At 41.7% G+C, this 27,845-nt stretch overlaps 4 protein-coding genes across 4 annotated transcripts; 1 reads left to right on the top strand and 3 right to left on the bottom strand.

The window, feature by feature from the left end:
* The first annotated feature begins 2,581 nt into the window (after nt 1-2,581).
* ccdc33 (coiled-coil domain containing 33) lies at nt 2,582-14,999 on the top strand. Its single transcript, XM_080863152.1, is given in 11 exon segments — nt 2,582-2,660; nt 9,135-9,337; nt 9,437-9,500; nt 12,375-12,563; nt 12,567-12,570; nt 13,777-13,865; nt 13,966-14,097; nt 14,211-14,301; nt 14,385-14,503; nt 14,608-14,673; nt 14,759-14,999. Coding segments are annotated over 11 exon segments (1,155 nt in total). The 5' UTR covers nt 2,582-2,609; the 3' UTR covers nt 14,906-14,999.
* Nucleotides 15,000-15,161: 162 nt separating this feature from the next.
* On the bottom strand, nt 15,162-18,000 carry cyp11a1.2 (cytochrome P450 family 11 subfamily A member 1, tandem duplicate 2). Its single transcript, XM_080874526.1, is given in 12 exon segments — nt 15,162-15,631; nt 15,718-15,909; nt 16,022-16,100; nt 16,236-16,402; nt 16,486-16,646; nt 16,752-16,955; nt 17,063-17,262; nt 17,393-17,548; nt 17,720-17,828; nt 17,831-17,857; nt 17,860-17,892; nt 17,895-18,000. Coding segments are annotated over 12 exon segments (1,548 nt in total). The 5' UTR covers nt 17,992-18,000; the 3' UTR covers nt 15,162-15,508.
* Nucleotides 18,001-18,263: 263 nt separating this feature from the next.
* On the bottom strand, nt 18,264-21,121 carry stoml1 (stomatin (EPB72)-like 1). Its single transcript, XM_080874527.1, has 7 exons — nt 20,818-21,121; nt 20,374-20,480; nt 20,143-20,292; nt 19,268-19,471; nt 18,979-19,186; nt 18,703-18,903; nt 18,264-18,604 (listed from the first exon to the last, which is right to left on the bottom strand). The coding sequence occupies exons 1-7, from the start codon at nt 20,957-20,959 to the stop codon at nt 18,399-18,401; spliced, it is 1,218 nt and encodes a 405-aa protein (XP_080730653.1). The 5' UTR covers nt 20,960-21,121; the 3' UTR covers nt 18,264-18,398.
* A 772-nt stretch (nt 21,122-21,893) lies between these two features.
* On the bottom strand, nt 21,894-25,289 carry nr2e3 (nuclear receptor subfamily 2, group E, member 3). Its single transcript, XM_080875645.1, has 10 exons — nt 25,162-25,289; nt 24,878-25,050; nt 24,667-24,759; nt 24,254-24,398; nt 24,047-24,150; nt 23,670-23,933; nt 23,325-23,509; nt 22,962-23,202; nt 22,773-22,878; nt 21,894-22,645 (listed from the first exon to the last, which is right to left on the bottom strand). Exons 3-10 carry the CDS (start codon nt 24,752-24,754, stop codon nt 22,513-22,515), a joined length of 1,266 nt encoding a protein of 421 aa, XP_080731771.1. The 5' UTR covers nt 24,755-24,759; nt 24,878-25,050; nt 25,162-25,289; the 3' UTR covers nt 21,894-22,512.
* Between the last annotated feature and the right edge of the window lie 2,556 nt (nt 25,290-27,845).

Below are 27,845 nucleotides of genomic sequence, written 5' to 3'. Positions count from 1 at the left end.
CTGCAGTGTATCCTTAATTGACAGGAGTTGATTTACAGATAATCCTTGGCTTTGCTTTCGCTGTGAACCTCACAGGGAGTGGCAGTGGCTGTCAGCCACGCATGCCCTTGAATCAGAGCTGCACACTGTCCTTGACACACACCCCACTCTCCATCCCTCTTGCCACTCTCTCCATTTTGCCATATTTTATAAATCTTTATAAGGACATAACCAGCTCGCCGCAGATGTGATTTTATTTTGCTGACAGGGCACAGATATGATTGCATGCAGGGCCAAATGTAATTCTCTTAGAAATTGAATTGAATTTTTTTCTTCTGCAAGACAATCAAGTGTTACCTGATCTAGTATTACTGTGTTATTGCTAATAGAAGCTAAATGCAGATCAGTTGTTACAATGTTGGTTTCATTGTAATTTTTCACAGATAAAATATCTCGTAGCTGTAACAATGTGATCATTGTTACAGCTACGTAATAAATTGTGGTTGTCTCCAGATTTCTTTTGGTTAAATTTTAAAACGGCCCTAACGTTGATGAGGATGCGCTTTCTGAGTTACCTTTTGGCTCAGTGCTACATTAAAATACATTTATTGTTTTTTGTGTTAATTTTGTGATACACACTGTAAAAAGTCTGTAAAAATACTTCCTGTATTTCTTTTATATATGTTCTTTTCATATTTTTTTAATCACACATTGAATTTTACCATTTAGAGAAGTACCCATAAACTTTTGCTTAAAAAAAACATTTCAACTTTTTTTTTTCCAGTGTAATCCATGAAAATGTACCATTATAGCATTCGTGTAGCATTTTGTAAGTCATTTCTGGTTTATAACTGATAAAGCATTTAAACATGTCATCTCTGCACATATTGGCCAAAGATTTATAATACCTAATATGTGTTCGAAGCTGGGTGTCTATCAGTACTCAGATATCCTTTAGGTGGAGACGGAGAAGGATACATGAACTATAGTGTTTTAAACTGTAGAACATTTAATAACATTGGAATTGTTTCTATGTTAGTATTTCTTCTCTTTTTACTCAAGCTGAAGAGCCTGAGAAACACCAACGCATCCTGTCCTTTAAATTTCCTTCTTTCATTTCTACTTTAGTTCTCCAACACCTTTTTTTGCCTCTGTGTCCATTAACACATTTTAAGTATTTCCGCTTGGCCTGTCATGGTGACACGGGAAAAGCTGCAAAAAGATTGTAACTTAGGTAACAGGGACAACAGAAGGTGTTGAAGTCCGCTGTGGAAAAAGAGGGAAAAAGAGGAAAAGCTAGGTTAGATGAAGGGTTGACAAGAAAAATAAAAGGTGGTGGATGGCAAATTTGGAATGGGGAGGTAGAAAAGGCTCCTGGGAACTGGCTGCCTGGCAGGCTAATTGAAGCTCTGTGTGGCAGCAGATTCAGAGCTGTCACTCCCATGAAGAGCACATTGGCTACATTTTGCAGGCTATGTCCTGAATTCTGATGATGTTAGAGATAGCCCAGAGTGAAAAACCAACACTGTGTCACTCAGACCCCCACCCCCATCCCCACCACCCACACAGCAGAGCACAGCGTAGCGCAGCACACATCCCCCCCCAAAACATAGCTCTCCACAGATTATATGTAACACGGTCAGAAGCATTCTGAACACGAGCTGTGTCTACAAAGTGCAACATGTGAATATAAATGATTTAGTTGTAGAGATTTTCCAAATTTGTCGAGCAATCTCATACATGATAATGTGATATTAAACTCCGCTGGAAGGCTTTTCACTTCTGCAGGTTTTCCCTTGCTGGATTAGAAGAGATTACGTCTTCTAGCAGAGCACATAGCCAGAAGCACCCAGTGAATTATTCAACACAAATTTAGCCTAATATTTATCTAATAACTAAACAGAGTGTAGCTTTTTTCATGGTAAGCTACATGTTGTTATTAGGTTGGCTGTTATTTTCCTCATACTGACATGTTTGACTTTTTCAGCATATGGTATTGCACCAGTTGTCAACTGAGGTGCAGTGTGATATCCCTATGGAAACAACGTAATCCCTACAATATGACAGAGAATGAGAATGAGCGCTCTACGGTGTTTAGCTTAATGATAATTCTTCATAATTTCCTCCAAACACTTCATGCACATAGGAAACCTTTAGTTACTTGAGGGATATAAGTTCATGCTGTTGGATTAGGTTAATTTATAACAAGGTAATAACAACACCGCATTTTCATCAGTGGTGATTTAACTCCAGCATTAGGGCATTTTGTAGTTTTAAGGTACAGTATAGATACACGAAACCCCTTTTCAGCCTAATATATTATTGAATAAAAAGTACTGATACATTTACATGTGCACTAGTTTTATATTGCTGCTGCCAAAAGCTTGGTACATGAATACATTGTTTGTGTGAGTCTCTGAAGCCTCTGTGAATTAATGAGAAGAACTGAAGCCTCAACACTCTATTTCTGTGAGTTCTGCTGAAACATGATATTACAGCATTTTGTACATAGTGGGAATTCACTGCCTGTGAAGTCGCTAAGGTTTGTGTTGTGGTTACAAGCTGATTGATGTCAAAGCTCCAGCTTTCCCATTCACCACCAGTTAAAGGACTCTGACATTTTGTGTTGGATGAAGGCGTCAAAAAAGATGAAATCACTCAGCACATCTGCAGCTGTGCAGGTAGGTTCTGACACTGTGGAGGTATTTGCGTTAGTGGGCAAGTCAGTGGAAAGATAATGGATAATGACTCTATTTAATGCCATTTTTTTGAATTTGCGCTGCCAGGCAACTGTCATCATTGAAAGTGTACACTGCTTATGCAATGCTCACACTTAAAGGACTTCAGGGCTATTGACAGAGAGCTCTCTAGTTATGGAGTGGGTAGTGTATGCCTACTGATGTAACAGCATTTATATTCAAGTGATGAAGAGGTGGAATGGCCTCGCTCACAGTGCAGTGAGAAAGGTCATAGATACAATGTATTTTGATAAAAGCTTTCAGTTTATGTAAAAATGTTAGATAACATTAAATCTACCATTGTGGAAGTCATTTAGTCCAGCGGTCCCCAACCCCCGAGCCTCGGACCGGTACCGGTCCGTGAGTCGTTTGGTACCGGGCCACGAGAGTTGAGGCTCAGGTGTGAAATGTATGATTTTCAGGGTTTTTATCGGTTTTCAGCGTTATTTTGTTATCGTTTTGATCGTTAACTCAGTTTTCCTGGGTCTTTTCACGTGTGTTATGAATAAATCGTCTTTTTTTTCGGTACCGGTACTACCGGTAGTTTTATTTTGTTGTATTTATCCGCGACACATTAAAGGCCGGTCCATGAAAATATTGTCGGGCATAAACCGGTCCGTGGCGTAAAAAAGGTTGGAGACCGCTGATTTAGTCCTCCCTTATTGTCACGGGAAGTTGTTCAGCATTTTCCATCGTACAGATAACAATGACCATTTGGCATCCCTTTGTGTTTTTTCAAAAACTAGCTCTACATCTTTAGAGTTGATATCGCTGTTGTCTTTGTAATAATAGTAGTAACAGTTTTTACTTCATTTAAAAATTTTACCTTTAAATGTTTACATTTCTATTTGACCAATTCAATATCTAGGAAGTAGAGAACGTGTTTTGGGGGGAAAACTTTTCTCACTGACACAAACTACTGACTAGATTTGATGAAGGTGACCATGATGATGTGGTGAAGAATGGGTTTTTGTTTTGCAGAACTTCTGTTAGACCAGTTATTAGCATACTATTATTTTCAATATCACAAATTTCTTATTTTGACACTTAGGAGGAATTCTGCTCCATTTAAAAAAAATAAATAAATTACAGTCAAGACCAATCATAGATGGAGAGCCTATGAACCTTGTTATATGCTTGTCAGTAGTAGACTCCTGAACCACGTCATTAAGTCATCAGTAACTCTAGTTAGCTTTATTCGCAAGGTGCCATCAGTACAAATAAGCACAATCAGGATGATAAACAATAGTAATTGCCATATTACATTATAAATTTATCAATAGGTCAACACCACAATCACTGCCTAGAGGTCCAGTTTGTCTATCCATCCATTCCTTCAATCATCCACTAATTCATTAATTTTTGGATTATCTTTTCCGGGTTGTGGGAGGAGCAGTCTAAGCAGAGGTGCCAAGACCTCTCTCCCCCAGCTAAGTCGACAAGGGATTCTCAAGCCACCCAACAGATGTAATCTCTCCAGCATGCTGAGTCTGCCCTGGGACAACTTTTACGTTCAAGCAAGCACCCAGGAGGCTACTAGTCAGAAGACTGAGCCAAATCATCTGGCTCCTTTTCTAAGCCCTTCCTAGATTTTTGAGATCCTCAGGGAGAGCCCAGATACTCTTAGGAGAAAGCTCATTCTCACAGCCTTTACCCATGATCTCATTCTTTTGGACCATGCCATCCTTAGAATGCAAAGTTCTGCCAGTGGTGAGAGGTGGGGCTCTGCCAAACATGGCTCTCCACCAGATGCAAATACAACGCGCACACACACACACTAAAGGCACATTCCTCTGTACGGTGTCCTCCCCAGGCAATTGATCCAACAACTCAGTTCCTCCCTCCATTAGGGTGTCCACTCTGCCATAAATGATGCAGTGACAAAGTTGATCATTGACTTACGATCAAGGGTTTCCCAATGCCAAGTCCACAAAACCCTTACAAACAGTCTGTGACTAATACTTCAGTCACTCATATAAGAAAAAGTTCAGTCATAGACATTATGGTGACATTACTCATTGTTTACTGAAGCCATGTTTTAACCCTTGTGTGGTGTTCGTATTTTTGTTACTCAGCCAGTGTTCATGGGTCTGGTGGACCCGCTAGAGTTTTGGCTTTCCAAATTAACACTATCAAACAATTTTATGTTAAATTACTCAACAGATGTTTACTTCATCCCAATTACAAGACATATGAACAGCAAACATGGTTAATTTTTTCCCTTTACCTTTGTTAGATCACATTTGTGAATTAATGTGCTTCTCGTTTTTCTTTTATATAAAATGTTATAAATAAATCAGTTATAATCAAGTGGAGTGAGTGGAAAGACACAACACATTTACACGTGAAAAAATAATTAATTGTTTAATTTTTCTTTTGAAAAAAACTGAACACGGGTCTCACAGACCCGAACACCATACAAGGGTTAAAGTCTCAAGTTGAACGTTTTTGCTATCACCATGTTGGTGTTCTGATACTGAACAAGACTAGCAAGAGGTGGATCTGACAAAGAAACCAAGGACACCACAACTGAGTAAAAACCTTTAACTGACAGGTCATTAGCCAGTGAGCATAATCCTCCTTTTTCTGACTCACAGAATGCCCACAATTTACAAAATAGACCTGAAACTACGGATTTAAAGTCTTTAAGATGTGTGAATCGCTACCTTATCATGGTGGAGGGGTTTGTGTGTCCCAGGGATCCCAGGGGCTATGTTGTCCGGGAGCTTTTTCCCCCTGGTAGGATCTCCAATGGCAAATTGGTCCTGGGTGAGGGACCAGACAAAGAGCGATTCAGAAGACCCTTATGAGGAAAACATCGAGGGAACAGTTTACCCTGCCCGGGATAGGGTTACCGGGGCCTCGCCCTGGAGCCAGGCCCGTGAAGGGTGCCCAAGGGCAAGCATCTGGTGGTCGGGCCTTAGTCCGTGGGGTCCGGCCGGGCACAGCCCGAAAAAGGGACATGGGCCCATCCTCCCGCAGGCCCACCACCTGCAGGAGGTGCCGTAGGGGTTGGGTGCATTCTGTGCCGGGTGGCAGCCAGGAGCAGAGGCCCTGGCGGACTGATCCCCGGCTACCAAGACAGGCAATTGGGACATGGAATGTCACCTCTCTCGTGGGGAAGGGGCCTGAGTTAGTGCATGAGGTTGAGAGGTACTGGCTAGATATAGTCGGGCTCACCTCTACGCATGGCTTGGGCTCTGGAACCAGTCTCCTGGAGAGGGGCTGAACTCTGTCTCAGTCTGGAGTTGTCCCTGGTGAGAGGCGACGGGCTGGGGTGGGTATTCTAATATCCCCTCGGCTTACTGCCTGTACGTTGGGGTTCTTCCTGGTGGATGAGAGGGTTTGTTCCCTGCGCCTTAGGGTCGGGGAACGGGTCCTGACTGTCATCTGCGCTTATACACCGAGTGGCAGTTCAGAGTACCCAGCCTTCTTAGAGTTCCTGGGTGGGGTGCTGGAGGGTGCTCCACCTGGAGACTCTGTTGTCCTACTGGGAGACTTCAATGCTCACATGGGTAACGACAGCGAGACCTGGAGGGGTGTGATTGGGAGGAACGACCTCCCTGATCTGAACCCAAGCGGTGTTTTTTTATTGGACTTCTGTGCAAATCACAGTTTGGCCATAACAAACACCTTGTTCAAACATAAGTGTCCATAAGTGCACATGGCACCAGGAAGCTCTAGGCCGCAGGTCGATGATCGATTTTGTAATCATATCACCAGACCTGTGACCATATGTTCTGGACACTCGGGTAAAAAGAGGGGCTGAGCTGTCAACTGATCACCACCTGGTGGTGAGTTGGATCAGGTGGCGGGGGAGGACGCTGGACAGACCCGGTGCACCTAAACGAGGGTGTGCTGGGAACGCCTAGCAGAGGCCCCCGTCCGTGAGATCTTCAACGCACACCTCCGGCAGAGCTTCAACAGCATTCCGAGGGAGACTGAAGATATTAAGTCTGAATGGACCATGTTCAGCATCTCCTGCTGCTGCATTAAGCTGCGGCCGTAAGGTGGTTGGTGCCTGTCGTGGTGGTAACCCCCAAACCAAATGGTGGACACCAGAGGTGAAGGGAGCCACCAAGCTGAAGAAGGAGTCCTATCGGGCTTGGTTAGCCTCTGGGACTTTGGCAGCTGACAGGTACCGACAGGCCAAGCGGAATGCGGGTCGGGCAGTGGCTGAAGCAAAAACTCGGGTGTGGGAGGAGTTCGGAGAGGCCATGGAAAAAGACTTTCGGACTGCCTCGAAGAGATTCTGACAAACCGTCAGGCATCTCAGGAGGGGAAACCGGTGCTCTACCTGCACTGTGTATAGTGCTGTTGGAGCGCTGCTGAATTTGACTGAGAAAATTGTCTGGCGGTGGAAGGAATACTTCAAGGACCTCCTTGATCCCACTGACATGTCTTCCGAGGAGGAAGCAGAGTCTGGGGATGAGGGGGATGACCCGCCAATTTCTGGGGGGGAGGTCACTTAAACAACTCCTTGGTGGCAGAGCCACTGGTGTGGATGAGGTCCGCCTCGAGTTCCTGAAGGCTCTGGATGTTGTACGGCTGTCCTGGTTGAAAAACCTCTACAATGTTGCGTGGAGATCAGGGGCAGTACCCCTGGACTGGCAGACAAGACTGTCAGAAAAATGGGTGGTCCCCATTTTTAAGAAGTGGGACCGGAGGGTGTGTTACAACTACAGGGGGATCACACTCCTCAGCCTCCCTGGGAAAGTCTATGCCAGGGTGCTGGAAATGAGAGTTCATCCGCTAGTCGAACCTCAGATACAGGAGGAGCAATGCGGTTTTCGTCCTGGTCGCAGAACACTGGACCAGCTCTTTATCCTCTCAAGGATACTTGAGGGCGCATGGGAGTTTGCCCAAATAGTCTACCTGTGTTTTGTGGACTTAGAGAAGGCATTCGAACGTGTCCCTCGGGGTGTCCTGTGGGAGGTGCACGCAATAAGTCGGACTCGTTCCCGGTGGGTAATGGGCTCCGCCAGGGCTGCCCTTTGTCACCGATTCTGTTCATAATTTTTATGGACAGGATTTCTAGGCGCAGCCAAGTGGCGGTGGGCTTTCACTTAGGCGGCCTCGGAATCTCATCTCTGTTTTTTGCGGATGATGTGGTTCTGTTGGCTTCATGAATGTAGCCAACAGAACCACTGGAATGGTTCACAGCCGAGTGCGACGCAGCAGGAATGAGGATCAGCACCTCCAAATCTAAGACTAAGGTTCTCAGCCGGAAAAGGGTGGAGTGCCCACTCCGGGTCGGGGATGAGTTCCTGCCCCAAGTGGAGGAGTTTAAGTATCTCAGGTCTTGTTCGCGAGTTATGGGAGAAGGGAGCCGGAGATCGACAGACAGCTTGGTGTTGCGGCTGCAGTGATGCGCACCCTGCAACGGTCCGCCGTGGTGAAGAGAGAGCTGAGCGTAAAAGCGAAGCTCTCAATTTACCGGTCGATCTACGTCACTACCCTCACCTATGGCCACGAGCTGTGGGTAGTGACTGAAAGAACGAGATCGCGGATACAAGCAGCGGAAATGAGTTTCCTCCGACGGGTGGCTGGCCTCTACCTTAGAGATAGGGTGAGAAGTTCAGCCACCCAGGAGGGGCTCAGAGTAGAGCTGCTGCTCCTCCACATCAAAGGAGCCAGCTGAGGTGGTTCAGGCATCTGACAAGGATGCCTCCTGGGCGCCTCCTGGGTGAGGTTTTCCGGGCATGTCCCATCGGGAGGAGGCCCCGGGGCAGACCCAGGACACACTAGAGAGATTATATCTCTCGGCTGGCCTGGGAACGCCTTGGTGTTCCCCCGGATAAGCTAGAGGAGGTGGCTGGGGAGAGAAAGGTCTGGGCTTCTCTGCTTAGGCTGCTGCCCCCGCGACCTGGCCCCGGATAAAGCGGAAGAAGATGGATGGACTACTGATTTAAAGTCTTTAAGATGTGTTTTGACACCAAAGGATTTGATAAAAAAAAAAAAAAGAATGCGGGTTTGAGGCACTTAAACTTTGGCTTCAGCTACTTTTATCTTTTACAGGGGGTGAAGCCAAGTAAACTAGCTGCCTAGTTAGCATGTGTCATATAGACTGGACTTATAAGCACTGGTATGATTAGTGGACAAAGAATAATTAGAAAATCATTTTTGTCCAAAGCTCTACATTTTCATCATAGGAGTTGCTTTTAGAGCCAACCTGGAGTGGCCAATCAAACAAGTACATATTTTGGGCATTTCAGGTTGGCTTATCATTTATTCTGAATAAGTTATGATGCATAATTTGTATGTTTCTGGGACAGTAAATGAAGTTAAAAGAGACCATTAGCATTTTAAGTGATGCTTGTTTGATATTCATACAGATTTTAACAACATTTGTTTCTGAAACAGCTTTGAGCAAGTTTGGAAATCATTTGTGACAATCAAACACTATGTGCTCTACAGTTTCAGAGGGGAAAATACAATCTCCCATCTCATGATGCCCTGGCACAGATTCTACCAGATAATCAGCTGCTTCGCAGCAGAGCAAAGACTGAGCTTCCAGGCACTGCCCAGCTAGACCAGAATACTAAAGCTGAGAGGGCAGACTCTACCGAGAACAAACCTAACATAAACAGCATGTATCAAGTTCCTCATCCACACATGCGGTACGGTGCAAAAATATATGAGAAACAGATTTATTTGACTTATTTCGAAAGTAAATGAAAGACTTAAATTTAGACTACAATTGTGTTCTCATGCTTTAGGCCCCCTCCGCATGACTTTGAGGATGATCCCCACGTAGCAGAGATCTCTGACCTCCAAACAAAGGTGAATAGGCATGACCAATATCTTAACTGTTCAATCAATCAGTGAGGCAATCCTATGTCATATTTAGTTAGCGAACAGTGACACAGAGAGGCCAGTGAAATGAGAAGATGATGAAGCAAACAGTCACAGTTTGGAGATAAAATGAATACATTAACATTTCTCCTTGACTGTAATTGCACTGAAGGAGGATTAAGCTGATGAGGCTTAAAGTGTTCCAATAACATTTTCTTTTCAAATATCTTGCCATTTTCTCCTGTTTTATTTACAGCCAGACTATTATGTCTGCACACTGCCTTAAATTGTCTGTGGGTGTAGATTTTATATGTGCTTAATTTATCAACAAGTATTTTTCAGTGCAAAAGTGCATATTTAAAGTTTAATAGACAATGATTATTAATACTTTACATGTAAAATAATGTGGTTAATAAAATGCAGCCAAATGTGAAATCCTCATGTTTCAGTCGAGCTGTCATACATCTGTCCTGACGTGACTTTATGCATGACATCAGACCTGTTTAATGGCTTTATATCATACAGAATAGAAGGGATCCAGCCAGAGACAGAGATTCCCTTTTATTTTCAACACATAAAAGGACTTTCCAGACTCATCACGGGGAGCTCTCATTCACACACTGCTTTGGGCCCCCAGCAGAGACGACATCTCATCTACAGTCATGATTGTCACCTCGTCCCTGCCCTTTCAATTAGATGCTCAATTTCACCCCTTGTGTCCCATGGGAGACACAACAACACCATCCAAGATTGGAATCCCCTAATCGTCACCCCCCTGCTCATACATACAGCTGGACCTGCCTCTTGTCTCCATTCAATTCTGGCTATTCAACTTGATAGAAGAGCATGTGACAGAACAATGGGTCCTGCATGCTGCTAGACAACATCCAGGGGCCTTGTACAAAGAAATGCTTTGATAAAAAAGCTCTCCTCCCAGACTCATTTTGTCAGCCTTTAAAGAAACAAATTTCTTTAAAGAATTTCCCAGAAATATATATTTTTTGCTCGCTTCTACAGAAATTCAGCTTTCAGAGAGGAACGTGTGTGCATGCATGAGTAAACGACTAAAATTTGTGCAAAATCCCCGGTTAAATTTCCCCTAACAAAACACCTTTACAGGATGGAGTGGTATGCCCTTATGAATTTGAGGAGCCAGAGTTATGAATACATTATACCAAACCTTAACCAATCAATTAGAGGAACATCCAAGTCAATGGATTACATTCATTTATGGCTTGCAGTAATACCCCGTGTCTCATGCTACATGCATATCTGAAAACCAGAAGTTACCAGTTATCCTATTTAAAACCAGTTCAAGCCTGTTCATCCCTTTTGCTGCTATAATTGTTTGTGTGTCTATGGTAATACATCCTGTATTACTCTCTTAAGACATGGGTTTGAGGAGACATCTAGTGGTGGCGCTCACTCATAACCACTAATATCAAATTGTTTACAGGCCAGTGAATTTATTGTTGACACCAGTCAGTGCATGACAGTAAAATGCCACTATAAGCACTAAAAAGAATGGCATTTATTGATCTGACAGGCACTAATAAGGTTCAATGCAAGTAGTAGTAGACCAGTAGGACACAAACAGTGAAAGAGAATTTTTAAAAATATCTATTTTCTGTTACCTACATTGTAGAGGGTAACTTTGCCTCCACACCTAAACAGGAAAACGAGTAAGTCATTGGTTATAGTGGGACTCAACAGGTGGGGGGAATCCTAAGATCTCTGTAGTGGCTCAGTGGGAAAAAGAATTCCAACTCATAACAATTAATGTGAGCGTCAGTAGATTTTCTTAGTGTACACGCTGTGATCAGCTGACCTGCTGCTCTTTGTGGATTTACATAACTGAATTCAACAAGATGTCAGCATTTTCACAAGCTACCATGGGTGATGTCCATCCCCTGACACTATACTGTTTCTTTATACTAGACAGCATAAAGCTGGTATACAGTTAGGATTCAGTGAATTAATCTAAGCATCATCAGTTTAAATGCAAATTCATCTCTGATGCATTTGATGTAACCTTATTCTAACCATAAGAACCACAGCCACTTTGATACAGTCCAACAAGGTGCGTTAATGCAAGCTACCCTGTTTATCCTGGGCAAAATACCCCAAATATTCATGCAACATTTGAATGGCACAAAGTTAGTATAGCTTAGTTTGTTTCACAAAAATGAAAACACATAATCTATCAAAACAAGACATTGCATATAAGCTTTAAATTTGCAGTTCATCAGAGTCACTGAGCACTTCTTACCTTTAAATACAACCTCTCTTCTTCCTCTCACGTCCTGTCTGTCTTCCTCCATCTCTCATTGAATTTATCACGCACGCTTTTCTCTCCCTAGGAAATCCAGACCTTTAGCTAGCGACACACTGTGCGTCAAACTGCACACAAAAAGTTTGCGTGTTTTTGCTGATAGAAACGTTTAATTTGTACTTACCTGCCACTTAACAAAACGTTACTTCCGTTATGCTCGCTCCTCTTCTGTGGCGCTAGCTTGATTCTGAAGTACCGCGAACACAAATTGCGGACACCTGCACTCCTTCCGGCCCACCTATAAGCTATAAATGAACCTTTGAACCGAAAGTAACGAGACTGTTTTGCATATGTAAGGAGTAGAAAATACGCATATTTGTATAAAAATGTAGGTAGTAAAAGTAAAAAGTTGTCTGAAAAATAAATAATCAAATAAAGTACAGATACCTGACAATTCTACTATTTGTACTTGGTTACTTCTTAAGTACTCTACTTAAGTACAGTAACAAAGTATTTGTACTTCATTACTTCTCACCTCTGCTTTTAAGCCACTGAAAATGTTCTAATGTGAGGCACTCTTTCACCATCAGGAGATTGAAAACTATCGCTCAGCAATGTCTAGGATGGCAGAAGACATAATAACACTTAGGACACAGGTGCTGTCTTTGGAGGCAGAAAACAGTCAGCTCCGCAGTGATCTGTCTCTGCAGCAGGACCTTGGACGAGATCTTCTGGCCGACACTGACATTGATGTCATGACCAAGGCTGAAATTGCTGACTGAATAGGTACAAAAGTAATCTATCACTCTAACTTCACTCTCTGGTAGCTTGTGGTTCACGGGGGCATTTAAAAGTAGAGTTTATGTTTTAAAAGTAAAATGGGAGCCAGAACCTTCAGCTTTCAGGCCCCTCTCCTGTGGAACCAGCTCCCAGTTTGAACTCAAGAGATATACACCCTCTCTAATTTTAAGATTAGATTTACAACTTTCCATTTCGCATATATAGCTTATAAGTCTATAGCTTATAGCTGGGGCTGGATCAGGTGACCCTGAACTCTCCCTTAGTTATGCTGCAATAGGCCTAGGCTGCTGGGGGCTTCCCGTGATGCCGTGAATGTTTCTTCTTCACTCACTGGGTGTTTATACATCACTCTGCATTTCATCATTAGTTATTTCCCCTGTCATCAATTTTCCTTCCCAGTGTTGCCCATTACTTCTTCATGGGGGGTTTGTCTGATTGTTGGGATTTTCTCTGCGTTATTGTAGGGTCTTCGCCTTACAATACAAAGTCCCTTGAGGATGTTGTTGTTGTGATTTGACACTTAAATAAATTTAACATTTAAGTTTTACTCAGCTTTATATTATCCACACACCATCATTTAGTCTCAGAGCAAAATTTTAAACTCCTAAGAAGTTAAGAGCAAATAAAGGACTAGGTGCTGATCCACTAAAGTCAGATAATTTACCACCCAGCTAGCTCTCTCTCAGTGCCGTAACAGACTTAAGGTCATTTCTTCGGCAGATGAAGTCATGACATCCAAGGCTGCTCAGCATGCGTTAATCCTTGTGAGTGTCCTTTCCCAGGCAGACTGTCATTTTGTGATAAGGAAGCTTATTCAGGCCATGGACCACGATAAGCTCCGTGTGTACTACAACCCTTATCTCCTGAAGGACAGTTTGTGGCCCTCGGGGAAAGGACGTTCCAGAAGGTCTCTTTGCTAACATCAAAAGCAAAAGGATAGGATTTAACTCCCATCCCTCCGAAAGATCCATTCAAATTCAAAAGTATATTGATGGATCTTTTGATTATTATTGGTCCAAAGCACATGGCATAAAACTGACATGTTATTGAAACTAGTGTGAAATTCGAACTCATTACTTAGATATGCTCAGCGATCGAGTTTTTAAGTGAATGTACAAAAAACACATTCCCTGTAAGTAAGGGATGACAGACAGTTTCTGCAGTTCTGATGATTGTTCTGCTCTTTTTAAGCCACTCTAAAATTCAAGCTCGCCAGTGAGGTGAGCAAGGCCGCCACACAAAGGGACCGCATACAACATCTGCAGAATGAGCTCATCCGGGTTAGAAAACACACCACACACATTATGAATATTTTTAAAAACACGTCTCAGGAAAGTGTCTTTCCATTGATTATATAACTCGTATTGTTTTTTTGTGCAGAAAAATGATAGTGAGCAGGAGCTATTAAAGCTCTGCAGAGTCCTCCAGCAGGAGCAGAAGGATCTGCAGCATCACCAGAGTCACTTGGCAAAGATGGCAACTTTAGAGGCCACAGTGAAACAGCAGGAAGAGGTGAACAGTCTGTTACTAATCTAATTTCATGACAGTGAATATGCTTCTCATGTGACTAGCAGCTTATAATTCGCATGTGGGGATATTTATGTTTGTGCCATCCTTATTTTTAGGTCATAGAAAAAATGGAGAAAGCATTAGATGGAAAGCTCAGAGACAAGAATATTCATCGTGGTGACAAAAGGCTGATGCTAATGGAAAGAGGTAGGTGCACCCAGTGGGAACAATTATGATCACAAAAGCACTGACAATGACTGGAGTGTCTGATCTCCTTTCATGCTGAGAAGATGGCCTTAAAAAGAAGGAAATGAAATCAGCCTTAGCAGCAGAGAACGGCCGTCTCAGAAAAGAGCTGGAAAGGATTCACCAGCTGCCTGCACCACTCAAAACACAGCAGTCAGACCAGGTACTTCTTAAACTCCTTAAATATTGCAAATGACTATGATAGTATCCAAATTTTCCCTCGCAACTCCTAAAAGTGACATTTTTTTTTCTATTTTTACACTCAAGGAGGAATGGAGTTTACGACATAAATTGGAGAGGGCTGAAGCACGAATCCAAACACTGGAAGCTCAGGTTAAGAAAATATAAATAAGATATACTTGGTCTAATTATTTATTTCCTTATAAATATTTTTTTTTCTTCTTTTGCATCTTTAAAGCTGGAGGAGAACGCTAAAGTATGGGGGAGAGAGAAGCAAGAAATGCTGACCAAACTGAGCGAGCACAGGCACGGCTTCATCCGGACATCCACAGCAATCCTTCAAAATGTTCCTTCGGTCAGTCAGGCCTCACCCTTCTCCATATAATTATGGTATGAAGGGATTTAATATTCTCAAATACTGCATGTTACTTCCTACAGCTCCTTATACCAGCAAAGAGGACAGCAGAAGCAAAACCTGTAAAAAGACCTGCAAATGAATTGAACTGTTGATGGGACACAGAGTCTGTGATTTAAAATTTAGATCTAATTCAAATGTGATGATTTAATCTGAAAAAGTGTGTTTAAAATGTAAACCATAGACAATTACATATAAAAACAGATACTTTGTATCAGTTGTATTTTTTTATTCATCATTGGTACATAAATGAAAATTTTTGCCAAGTACAAGTGGAATAAATTTGCACAATGCATTCCTGATTTTTAGTATATTTCACACACATAGTACATGTCCCTTAGTAATCACATTTTTCACTAAGCAATCTACAATATGTATCATTACTTTGTTGTCTAGCTATAGAGATACTGAGGTAAAAACTGAGGTTTTTACCTCAGTATCTCTTTAACTTATTCCTTCCTTCCTGTGTTTTTCTTGCTCTCCCTACAACTCTAAGGTTGGAAGATTTTCATTTGTTGTTCATATTGTGGAGTTTTGTGAAGCCGTTTACAGTTAATTTCATCAAACGCGATGTTACTGACTTGCTTGTACAGGTTTCAGAGTCAATATTATGGGCTTGTCTGGCACGAGAATTAGCTCAAAGGTGCTCTTTACTTCCACATGTTGCTGTTTCTCCACTCTGAAGTTCTCGAGAATCTGCAAAGGTAGCACAGACAGTTTGTATGATGTCAGTGTGCCACATATATATGGAAATACTGCTGATTATTTTCTTTATATCTTACGTGGATAAGAAAGAGTTGCATCTCTGCTTCAGCTATTCTTCGTCCTAAACACTGACGGGGCCCAAAGCCGAAGCCCAGACTTCTGAAGTAGTGGGTCTCGGTCCTCAGCCAGCGAGAGGGCTGATACTGCTCCGGACGAAAAAACACCTTGGGGTGTCTTCCCATAGCATACAGCCCTAATTGGACCAGAGTCTGAATACACATACAGACATATACAGACACAACAACATGCATGACAGTTTGTATGAAAATGGTCAAATACTCAAATATAAATACATCATTTATATGTTTTTGTGCCTCCTACCCCAGCTGGGATGTGATAGTTTTGAATAATTATGTCTTCTGCTATGTATCTTTGCAAGTTCACTGCTACCGGATGCAACCTGAGACACAGAAAGAAAACCACTTTTATAAAAGAAACACAAACTAATGAACTAAGAGAATTGCAAAAGTTCATTCTGATAAAGTGTATCTTTTCTGGTCTTATCTTAAATGTCTTGAACATGTGTTTCAGTCACCTGAGTGTTTCCTTCAGAGCACCTTTGACCAAAGGGATCCGCTTCAGCATCTCCAGCAAGTCTCCCTGACTTTCGGCCCGAGCTGCAGCCACCTCTGCCCTGAGCTCCTCCTGGAGGTTGGGGTGCCTGGCTAATTCATACAACGTCCACAGAAGCGTTATAGAAGTCTGTAACACAACCAGAAGCAGCCTTAAAAATCTGGATAACAGTCACACAGTTCCTCATACTTAAATTTTTTTTTTCTCCTTACTGTATCTACTCCACCCGCCATCAGTTCAGTGACACTGGCTTTGATGTCTTCAATGGACAGCTTGTCCAGCATGAGCAGGCTTGCCAGGACTCCTGGGTATTTCTTTGGAGTGCCTGCATCCTGATGTAGCTTCTTGTAGATGTTCTGGATACAGCGGTCCGCTGATGCAACGAAAGGACAGAAATGAAACAAGAAATTGCACCACAGTAAAAGCAAAAACTGTATTTTGAAATTTCAGAATTAAATTTTCAACCTATGTGTCCCACCGTGGTTGAATATGCCATCCCAGGCCTCCACGTGGTCGCGCCACACCTTTGATCCAGTCTGCTTCAAGAGAGCAGGAGGTATGTACAGCATGGGCGAGGTAGTCTTGAACATAAGGGTGATGCAGTCAATGAAATGCTGAGCTTCTGGGTCAATGTAGTCCAGCATCAAACCCAGACGCTCACCATACAGCACTGAGCTCACCGCTATATTGGACAAAACAAACATGAGATAGAAACAAGTGATGTGTGATTGAGTTTAAAAAAGGCAGGAATAATTAGAATTGAATATTTTAAATAAATGTTAGTCTTACATTCTAATGCATATTTAAAGAGTTCTTGAGAGAGGTCAGTGGTCCACTTGTTCTGGCCAGTTCGCTTGATCTTCTTGTGAACTCTGGCCACAAAATCCTGGCCCACTTCATCCAGCAAAGGCACAAAGTTTTCCAGCATCTTCAAGGAAATCACCTCCTTGTTGAGAATCACACGGTTTGATCTCCAGTCTTCTCCATTCCTGTGTGACAATCAGATTTGTAATTATTTTAAAGTATTTAGCTAACACTGGTAATGCTTACTGAAGAGACTGGTTTTGTCAAAGTGTCTGAATAGTGGAAGAGTTGGAAGAGGACAGTAACAGGACGTACTTAAGAAGAACTCCATATTTGCGATTTCTGTAATCTCTGTATGATGTCCATGGTTCAACCTTCAGCCTTTTAGGATAATGGCCCTCTGCTTTGAAGAGGATGGCAGCATCCTTGGGGTTGATGATATTTACACTTTCATAAGAACCTATTTTTTCTCTGCCATACAGAAAACAAGAAAAGAAATTGTGAGATGAACATTTGACCTTGGAAATTGTAGGTTACAGGTTTGTTTTTTTGTTTTCTTAAAACCCATCACGTTTTGGTCAGCCATGTGCAGTAATTTTTTCATTTTATGTAGAACGAATCAAACAGCCTGGACTCCTTTACCTGTAAATAGGTCCAAAAGTGTTGAAGTTCTGCAACGTGAGGCGGTGAAGATTTCTGAAGCCATCCAACTTCCAGAAATTGTACAAGTTAGCCCAGCCATTCTTCCACAGTCCAGGAACTTCATTGAAAGGCCTGACGACGCTGCTGCTTTCCGAGCATGCCTGTCTGATCATCGGCATGCTGCTGCTGCAGCGCACACCTGTTGCTGTAAGCTCCTCTGCCCAGCACAGCGGCAGCGTCACAGGGCTACGCCAAACACTCCACTTGGCCATCTGAACAACAAAAAATGCTCACTCTGCTCCACCTTCAGCAACTACTCTGGCTCTGCCAAGGACACCTGGTGCAAAAAGGGAGGCGAGAGGCTGGTCTATAGAGTCGGCCCCCCTTTCTGCCCTGATCAAGGCTTTCTAGTTGAACCTCACAGAATAGACCAAAGAACTGATTATGACAGCTCTGCCGCATTACTGAAGCTTTTATCTAGTTTCACAGCTCTTTTTATAATCATGTTTCAAACAGTGTTGCATAAAATAACCTTCAGAAAGCACGTTATCTTTGTAAACAAGCATTTACTTGGAATTTGTGAGAAATTATAAGAATATTACAGAAATTCAGTCACAGCATACATGAAAAACACAGTTTATAGTTAAAATTAAAGATTTAATAAATTAATTAAAATGTACTATAGTTGATGTTTCTTAAGTAGCTTTATGAGTTCTTCCAGCTTCATGGCTGTTTTAATGTCTCCCTGGACTTTAAGTCTGCCACTTGTAAAAGCAGCTATTGGTCGCAGTTCACCCTGAAACATGTCCAGAAGGTCACAGTCACTCATATTCAGGGTTACATCTGGTTCTCGACACAAGGACCCTTCCCCAGCTGCACCGCTACCTAAAGTACAAAGAGAAATAGACAGATTTCATTTTTTTTATGTTTTCGTACACACATTTAGCGCCAAGTAAAAATTCCATAATCATGACATTTATCACCTTGGCTCAGATCCACATAGTAACGGCGCTGTTGTCCATCTCCTGAGCTGATGTCAAACTGATAACAGGCCCCAACCTGGCGGACCAAAGACTCAGAGAGGAGCAGCTTGACTTTGCTGAGCAGCTCTTCAACACAACCTGGTGTGGCAGTGACAGACTCGGCAGCACTGCTGAGCTCATCCGTAAATGCTATGCTGTCCTCTGAAGAAAGAGGTGAAGATTACAGCACTAATTATGGAAAAGATGCAAGAAGATTTTTTAAGTGTTCTGTCTTACCCTGCTGAGGCCGTGATGTGGCACCGTGGCTCAGAAAGTGCATGGCCAACTGCTGAATGGGGCCAGTGAGGCCTTCAAGTCCAGGTGCAGAGGGCATAATCAGGGGGGCAGAGGGGCTGTCCTCTGGGGCTTTCAGTAGAGAACCAAGGGTAAGCTCTACTCTATCCACCTCCAGCCCCCAAGGACGAGTCATCTCGTTTATGTCCATCTGTAAACATGAAGCATGAATGTAAACATGAACTGATACAGCAAAAGAAATCAGCACAGAGTAGCTAAAGCGTGTCCTCACCCCAAGATATTCCCCTAATTTCACTCTCTCAGTTTGAATCTCCCTGACGGTCTTCTTGGCCAGGCTGTGGGTCAAAGCCTTCTGTGCCGTCATTCTGGTGGAAGCATTGAGATCCTGGACTGACACCACTGACAAGACTGGGTTCCAGATCCTGAACTGGATGTCTGCTCCCACTGACAACACACCACCATCCCGAGTAGTCACCTATAACAGCACAGTGTACTGACAGCTGAACTTACATGAAGCCAAACTGGCAAACGAATTAGTACATAAGCATCTCCTCTTAAATAAATAACATTCACAGCTCCTAAGAGGAATGGCTTTGCAAAAATCTGAAGCTCAATTGAATATAAATTATGCCATCAACTTGAAGTTTGAATTGTTTTTGTCTTTTTTTTAAGTGTATTAAAGGTAAGAATGACAGGCTAAGCCATATGAGAAGGAAAAAATTATCTCCAGCACACACAAAATAAATTTCATGGAACTGAAGTTACTGCTTTTAAAACATTTTTAAATAGTAAATGATGCGTATAAGATGTGTTTTACCAGTATCAGAATTCAAAAGTGTTGTGTTACAGTGTGGCAAGAGCAGAAAAATCAGCTGATCTTATGCAATCAGAAACCAGGAAACAACGGCACACAGATCATGTATTTCATCCTATGCTAACCTCTCCTGTGGCTTAAGGATAAAAAGATATAATGTAACACTTCTTTAGCTATTAATTATCATGTACTGTACATGTATATGGGCAGAGTGGATCTCATCCAAAAGACTATCAAAACCATGTTTAACAAACATGCTGAAACATCTTTTTATTTATCTTTTTAAATGCCACAGGCCAGCTATACCAATAATAGCATGTCTGGCAGTTTACCTGGCAAGGGGGGATGTTGAAAGCACGGGTGCGCAGATCTACTTTCTGCCACTGATCAATGAGAGGCAGCACAAGGACGATACCAGGGCCCTTTGGAGGACATATTCGACCGAGACGAAACACTACTATCCTCTGGTAGTTTGGCACAGTCTGAATTGGAAAAAAAAAAACATTGTTTATTCTCAACAAGTGAGTGGAGATGCTATGGGTGCAATTTTAAGCCAAACTTACTTTCAGTACAAACCATCCCGTTATTGGAAAGGTTAAAAAGGTGCAGATGTAGACCAGGGAGATGACAACTAGGTTGCAGATCCACGACAACCATCCCTGGGAGGTGTCTAAAAGGGAAGAAACCCCAAGAAGGGGTTATTTTCATTACTGATGGTCAAGTTAAGTCACTCGCACCAGAGCTATGCAGTGTACAAAGTGTGCTAGTATGCTAAAGTATATGAAATATAGGAACAAATGACTAAAGTCATATCGTGGGCTGTCTGATGATTCCCACCTCTAATATATGAGACATTTCATTATATTCTTTGTGTATTTTGATATAACTTATGTTGACGAAAAAGAAGTTAAGTGTCTGTCTTACTTTCTCTTTGAAGTGAATAACAATCGTACCCTAAACCACAAATTATGTCCCCCTAAACCAGCTCGTGTTAACTAGTGTCCTACCTGTGAAGTCGTTTTCAGTAACATTGGGGATGTAGTCAAACGAAAGGCCTTTGTGGTAGTTGTTAGAGTCCACAAACAGACCAGGAGTCCTCGGAGTGCTGAAGTCCCTTTGAGGGAGCAGGCGATACGAGTTTTTAAACATTGGTAATTTGAAATAATTGCTATCGCCTAATTAATGCACCTTCATACTGTTTATCGGGCACCGTGCAAATGTCAGCGCGCCAAAAACTTTGTTTTCATACACTTTTACTTTAGCTCACTATCCTGATGCGCTTCCGTGTTTTTGTTTTGCTACGCCTCTGCTTCTTCCTCTTCTGCCACGGAGGCTGTCAAATAGCCTTTAGGCGCATTAGCGCCGTCCTCTGGATTGTGGGCGATAATCCCGATAAACCCACAAGTGAAAACATATATTCAATAAAAACATTATTAAATAATTAATTAAATAAATTCATTTTGCAATTTTGCAGGTCTTCTGCAATTTGGGTCCCTCACATTCTAAAGGTAGGTGAAGCCCCTCCTCTCATTAGGTTCAAGGTTGAAATGTAGCCTGACACGCTCCTCGACATGTGCAAAAATGGGGGTGGGGGGTAGATGCATTACACTGCATGTTTATAATCCATCTGTTAAAGTAACATGGACATATTAAAAGTACTCCACTATATGTTCGAGTCACAGTTTTTTGTCTTGACCCCAAAGCCTATTTTTATGCACTATACATTTTCCTTATGAATTAAATGTTATCTCTTTTATTTTGAAGGTACTATGCACAATATTAACATAATGATAATAATAAGAAAAATGAACAAATATACTGCACTGCCTCACCCCTATATTACTCATTTGTACAAATCAACTTTTAAATTATGTATCTGAAGTAGTGTTCTAAACAAATGTATGATATGATATGCATACATATATATGATATGATATGTATGCATGAGAATGTGATGCTCTGTTTGCTCTCGTACAAAACGTGGCCTACCACAGAGCTGTTGCACCTGTGGATATAATTATCTTTTACCCAGTATAAATATGGTTTTCTCTTTCTGTGTCATACTTTTAATATTTTTCAGACCATCTAGAACAACCTGATACATTTAATACAATTCAACAAAGAAAATGATGGTCACAAAACAGTTGGAAGATAAACCTATCAGAGCTCTTTGGTTTCTGTTTCAAACATGTGTTATACATGTTCTTCTCAAAAGATGAATACTTTTTATGCTGAATTCTATATTTTATAGTGTTTATTGCATTATTTATTTACTCTATTTGAATCAAATAGAAAAAAAAATCCCAGAAATCATTATACTTGACAATACAACTTCATATTTATAGACATTTAAAACATTTAAAAACATGTTTGCTGGCATGTACTGTTATTTCGCTTGTTACTCAGTACGCTGAATGATTAAGTCTAGCTGTAAGCTTCACAAGACGACTTTGTGGTTGTAACTTAACAGAAAAATGTGCTTTAATAGAATGCCATAACCAGAAGTTGCCTTTGTCTTGAGGAAAAAAAGCACAGTTTCACATAAATGTCTCTGATCCATTCATGACTGTGTTTTTCAAACAGTAATATGTCAAAATATCTTTTGTCATAAAGGCTTTTTTGCATTAAACATGAAAGAAGTCATCAGCAGAATGCATGAATTACACAGTCACACAGCTTGCAGGAAGTTTTCCTCCGTGTGCTTAGTTTTTGAACATGTCACACAGCAGCTTCTCCATGGGTGTGCTGCCAATGGTCCTCTGAAAGAACAGCTTAGCGATCTTCTCTGAATTCACAAAGCGGAGGGAAGGCAGCAGAAGAATTAATCTCCCAAACCTTGTTGGACAAAAACAAAAAGAGTGCGAGCTAAATGTTTCTGTGGGGGGGAGAGATTTGACATTCTCCAGCTGTTATTATGTTTGAAGATTTTGTGGTATTTTGTTAGAAAAGAAAGTGCAGTTACCTGGCACCCTGGTTGGGATACACTGAATGGATGTGCTGACCCAGCAGCACCTGTGACTGGGCCTGCAGATTCTCCACCTGTTCTGGATCTTTAAGGTTGCGTACCTCTGCGTGGGAGATTCAAACAGCAGACATCGGTTTGGTGATCCAGAAATCAGTGACTACCATCGCTGCATCAGTGATTCCTTACCTGGCTTAAACAGCACAATGGCCTTCAGACAGGCAAATTCTGTCGGGTCAACAGTCAGGGCTTTAAAGCGACTAAAGACTTCTTCTAAGATCTGCAGGTCAGCAGTAAGAAGGTTGATATTGGCTTGCTGTGGGGTAGAAAGGTCTGGCAGAGACAAAAGAGGACAGCTGTCCATGGGCAGAGACCACTGGATGGCACACAGGAGGAACATCTCACTCCAAGCTTCTTCAAGAAGAATCACCTGAGGATTTCACAGAAATGTTGAGCATCTCATTAGTCTCACACACTATCCATATATGTTAAAAAAAAAAACATTTTAAGATGCAAATACACAAAGAAAAAATATCTGTCTACAGGCCTCACCTGGTCACGAAATGGCAAGTGAGCAAACACAGGCAGATTTTTTGCCCACTTGACTGACATGAAGAGGAGTCGTGCCGATGTCTCATACACATTCTCTGGACAGCTGGAGGTATAAGGGGACAAACGGCTGTCGAAGGGAGTGAGGTCCCTCTCTGAATTTGTTGTCACATCAATATTTTCCTCCACTGTGTAGCAGAAAAAGAGACATAGGCATTACAATCCAAATATCCCACACCGTAAAGTCAAATCAAAAAGTCTGTTTTCAAAATATTTTTACTCATTTCAAGACAAATAGGTTTACACCTCTTTCTTCCAAGTTATTTTACCTCTTTCATTTGATCTTACCGTCCTCTGGCTCCAGTTTTGCACAGGTCTCTGCAGTCAGCAGGCTGACCATAAAGCGGTGGTTGTTACTTATGTTGCTGCAAAGTTTTACTGTGGCAGAAATTGGAGCTGACGACGTGACCAAAGGCCTGGAGATGACTGCTGAGTAGGTGTCAGAGGGGCTGAGCGCTTGCGTGGTGACCAGGTGCTCCTTTTTGGTTTCGACATTTATAGAGTCCGGACTGACGTGAGCTGTGCTTCGAGGCTGTCGCTCATTCTGCACAGCTGCCAAAACAAAGCACAGGAAAAGCTACACCATCTCACAGTGAGGCTTTAGGTATTTCATATCAATACGCACAGATAATATCTACAAGGTCTGCTTTTTCTGAGTTTCTCACCATCTTTGTTCATGCCAGCCTGGAGGCACTTCTTTAATCGACAAGCTTGGCACTGGTTTCGATGCGCTTTGTCAACAGGGCACCTGCCATTTCCAGCCTGACACCTATGAAATAAAGACACAGATGGAGTTCAAATGCACTTCCTTAATTGTCATATGATTGTTTTCCTGTTATGTACAGCTGCCTTTCACAGAGCCACTTGCCCACCTATAGACGAGTCTTCTCCTCACACTGCGCTTGAAGAAGCCGCTGCAGCCGTTACAGGCAAAGATGCCATAGTGTTTGCCACTGCTTGAGTCAGAGCAAACTTTACAAAGCAGGCCTTGGCCAAACGATTTACGCAGACCTTTTTCTGTAGAGAATAGATAGTAGAAATACTTAAAATAATTTCAGATTCTTTTGAGCACCAACGCTATTTTAACTACAGACTGATGTAAAATTAGCTCACTCTTTTACGCATTTTGAGCTTTGTGTCAGATTCTGTGTGTAAATCTATGTATTTAAAACTTTGTGAGCATTAATTATGAGTCTAGTCTGCTGTACTGAGAAGCCTTTAACAATCATCATCTAAGCTTTCTAAAATCTTGCACATTTGTAGTAATTTGTAAGTATTGGCTCACCTGATTGAGCTCCGTCTGTGCTCTGTTGCGTGAAGTCCTTCAAGGTGTCCGATGAAAACATGTTCATCTTTGAAATCTGCTCCTCCATCCTTACTGAAAGACATATAAACATAAGATGACTTCCTGTTTTGCATGAACTGTTTTCTGTGATAAAGTACTGGCCACAATTTTCCCAAAAACATGCTCATCAAAAGTTTTTTCTTTACACTACCTCACAGAAAGCTTCAGGGAAGCTCCTTAAAGAATAAGCCTTGTTGAGTGATCTGGATACAGTGCTGATGTTCTTGTACTGCTTAAATCTGATGAAGGTGGGGTCAAGGGAGATACAACTCGCCGTCTTCTTTCTTTCTCTCTCTCCAGAATGAGTGTGAGAGCTTGAGTCGTCTGGAGGAAAACAAGGAGATTAGCACTGGGCGCTGTGTAAGCAAATGCTGATTTGTCATCCTCTTAATCTTTACCGTCTATAAGGGTAAATCAATCAGTCACACCACTTACAGGCACTAAGTATATTCATTCCTCTTTCCTCTCTCGCTCCTTCTTTCTGTCTCTCTCTGGTTATTTTGTTAGTTGTGGTTCCTAGAATATTTAAAAGTAGGATGGGAGGCAGAGTCTTTAGCTTTCAGGTCCCTCTTCTATGGAACCAGCTCCCAGTTTGAATTTGGGAGACAGTCACCCAAGATTAGGCTTAAAACATTCCTTTTTGACAAAGCAGGGCTGGAACAGGTGATCCTGAATCCACTCTTAGTTATGCTGCAATAGGCCTAGGCTGCTGGGGGTGTCCCATGATGCACTGAGTGTTTCTACAGCACTCGACATCTAATCATTAGTTATTGTTTATTTCCAATTTAAAGTGCATTGAGGGGACTGCTCTTGTGATTTGGCACTATATAAAAAACAGAATTTTCTCTTAGATTGTTTTCTTCCCATCCTGTTTTGTTCTGTTCTGCTGTGAACGATGTTCCCACATTACTATAATTAGTCTGGCTGTATCGTGCCAAATGATATTACAAGACAGCAACTTTTTCTCCCTAAAAACATCAGTGTTGGTTTATTTGCTCATGTGTTCAGAGATGCAGTTTAGCCTTATGGCACTACAGTTCTGCGCTGCAAGGATTGTATGAATGTCACTGTAAGGATGATTTGCAGAAGAAATTTCGTGCTAGCAACAGCCAACAGGCAAACTATTATATTAGTGCTCATTAGCAGCAGACTGTCTTGTTTTGCTTTGTTTTATACCAGAATTAAGATGTTCCTTCTGTGCCATATTGGCTCTGTCAATGACATTACAACCTCAAGAGAAGATAGCCACCCCAAATTAGCAAAAGAGCTTAACCTTCAATGAAATGTGATCTCCTTCTGGGTGAGGGGTCACGAAAGAGCATAATGAGAAGAAAAAGAATTAGCACAAAGATTGAAAGAGCAGCAAAGGGTTGAACCTTAATTCCATTTTACTGCCATATGGTGGCTTTTCTCTGAAGCCCCCATCTGCCTAATTGAGTGATGCAACTTATTTTTAAGAAAATTTGAACTAGATTAACTCAAATGAATCCTTTCTTGCCTTGAATGGCTTTATGGAAATTCTCATCTCTCAAAAATCTAAAGAAATCTGCACACTATTTTCTGTATTGAATATTGCATATAGCTGACCACATATAACACCATAACAAAGACACTAATACTAATGATTCCTACAGTCTCCATAGACTGAATTATATAATGTCAGTCACTCTTGAATTTAAGAGACCAACATAGCATTGAAAACAGAGCTCTTTTTGTTGCCCTAAACTGGTGTATAAATGGATTAAGCATGGGTCGTCTTCAAATTATGGTTGTGCACATGGGGCCACGTAAACCCAGAACCTATAACACTCACAGGTTTGACACGCTGTGGTAGCTTGTGAAATTATATGAAAAGACTAAATGATAATTACAAAACCTTTTGTCAGTTATGTTACCATCAGCTTACGAGAGAATGAACAACTAAATAAACCTTTTTTCTACAAAAGGCAAAAAAAAAAAATTCTTAAAAAATTTTTTCAAACTGATTCTAACCAGAATAAAATAAAATCAGGAGAAGAGCCCACGCTGCCCATCAGGGTTTGAAGGGAGGGAGACAGGACATTAGAAGGGAAAGACTGGTAAGGAAGTTGTACCGGCAAACAAAATTAAGTTGGAGGTGACTGCCTGGGTCAGAAAGAGCTGTCAGATGTCCTTGATGAAAAATGGCATCAAGCTCATATGATAGGAGGGGTGATTCGTTTGGATTCTTTGGTGGTGATGAAGTGGGAACTTTTTGAGTGTCAGTGACCTTCAACTCTGACTCTGTTTGGACAATGACTGAAAGACACAAGAAATATTTAGAAAGAGCTTAGTATAAGTGCATAAGTAAAATATATTTTAAAAATAGTTTTCATGACAAACCAGAGACTTCCTGAGTGGTATGTGAATCGCTTGTTTTATACTATATTGGTAGTTATATATCAGATGTTTTCCTACTACAGGCCTCATCCATACAAGTGGGTTTTTTTTTTATTACTTAAGCACTTTTAACCTGGCATTCACACACTCTGGTGGATGCATCAGGGAGACCGGATGGATGGCTGAGTGGATATTTTTATTCATTTGTCATCACTATTACTCTCTTTGATATTTTTATTTTGTTCTCCTTTATTGCTGCTATTTTCTTTGTTTCCCACTTTTATTTAAATCCACCCAACTTTCTGTGCTGGTGAAGGCAAATGTAGCATTTGATGTAATAAATAAGGCTTTGAAAGTCCATACATTCTGGACACCTTAATTTAGCACATTAGCATTTACACTTCACACTTGGTGACAGTATAAAGTTACAGTGAAAACGACCTCTGAGGAGATTCATAAGTCAGAAATACATATTTAAGTATGGCAACCTGGACACCCACATCAGATTTTGTAGCACGTGTGTTCCTCACATGTCAGGGTGAGATGATTATTTTGTTCTTAACACTAGGAACTACACATGTTAAGTCCTTTTTAGCTCAGTTTTTTGAGGGGTTGACTCTCTTCCGCACAGTTAAGATGCTGCAGCCATCAGCAAGCTCCTGCTTTGAGTCTTTTATCTGCCAGGAATAACTGTCACGTTTCTTCCCTGCCCAGCCCTGTGATTGTTGTGCAGACACGGCACAATCTTTAGCAGCATGCTG

The sequence above is a fragment of the Rhamphochromis sp. 'chilingali' genome (genome assembly GCF_963969265.1).
Source record: "Rhamphochromis sp. 'chilingali' genome assembly, chromosome: 2".
NCBI lineage: Eukaryota > Metazoa > Chordata > Actinopteri > Cichliformes > Cichlidae > Rhamphochromis > Rhamphochromis sp. 'chilingali'.
The sequence above is the reverse complement of the archived record's forward strand: the minus strand, read 5'-3'. Positions and strand labels throughout refer to the sequence as shown.

Coding starts and splice junctions, on each gene's coding strand:
- nr2e3 (XM_080875645.1), bottom strand. CDS start 24,754: ATGGAGGAGCAGATTTCAAAGATGAACATGTTTTCATCGGACACCTTG. Junction 23,510..23,669: donor AAAACTGGAGCCAGAGGACG/GTAAGATCAAAT, acceptor TCTGCTACACAG/TGGAGGAAAATATTGATGTG. Junction 23,203..23,324: donor ACTTGCCATTTCGTGACCAG/GTGAGGCCTGTA, acceptor TGAAATCCTCAG/GTGATTCTTCTTGAAGAAGC.
- stoml1 (XM_080874527.1), bottom strand. CDS start 20,959: ATGTTTAAAAACTCGTATCGCCTGCTCCCTCAAAGGGACTTCAGCACT. Junction 20,481..20,817: donor TACTGAAAACGACTTCACAG/GTAGGACACTAG, acceptor CTTCCCTTTTAG/ACACCTCCCAGGGATGGTTG. Junction 20,293..20,373: donor CGGGATGGTTTGTACTGAAA/GTAAGTTTGGCT, acceptor TTTCCAATTCAG/ACTGTGCCAAACTACCAGAG.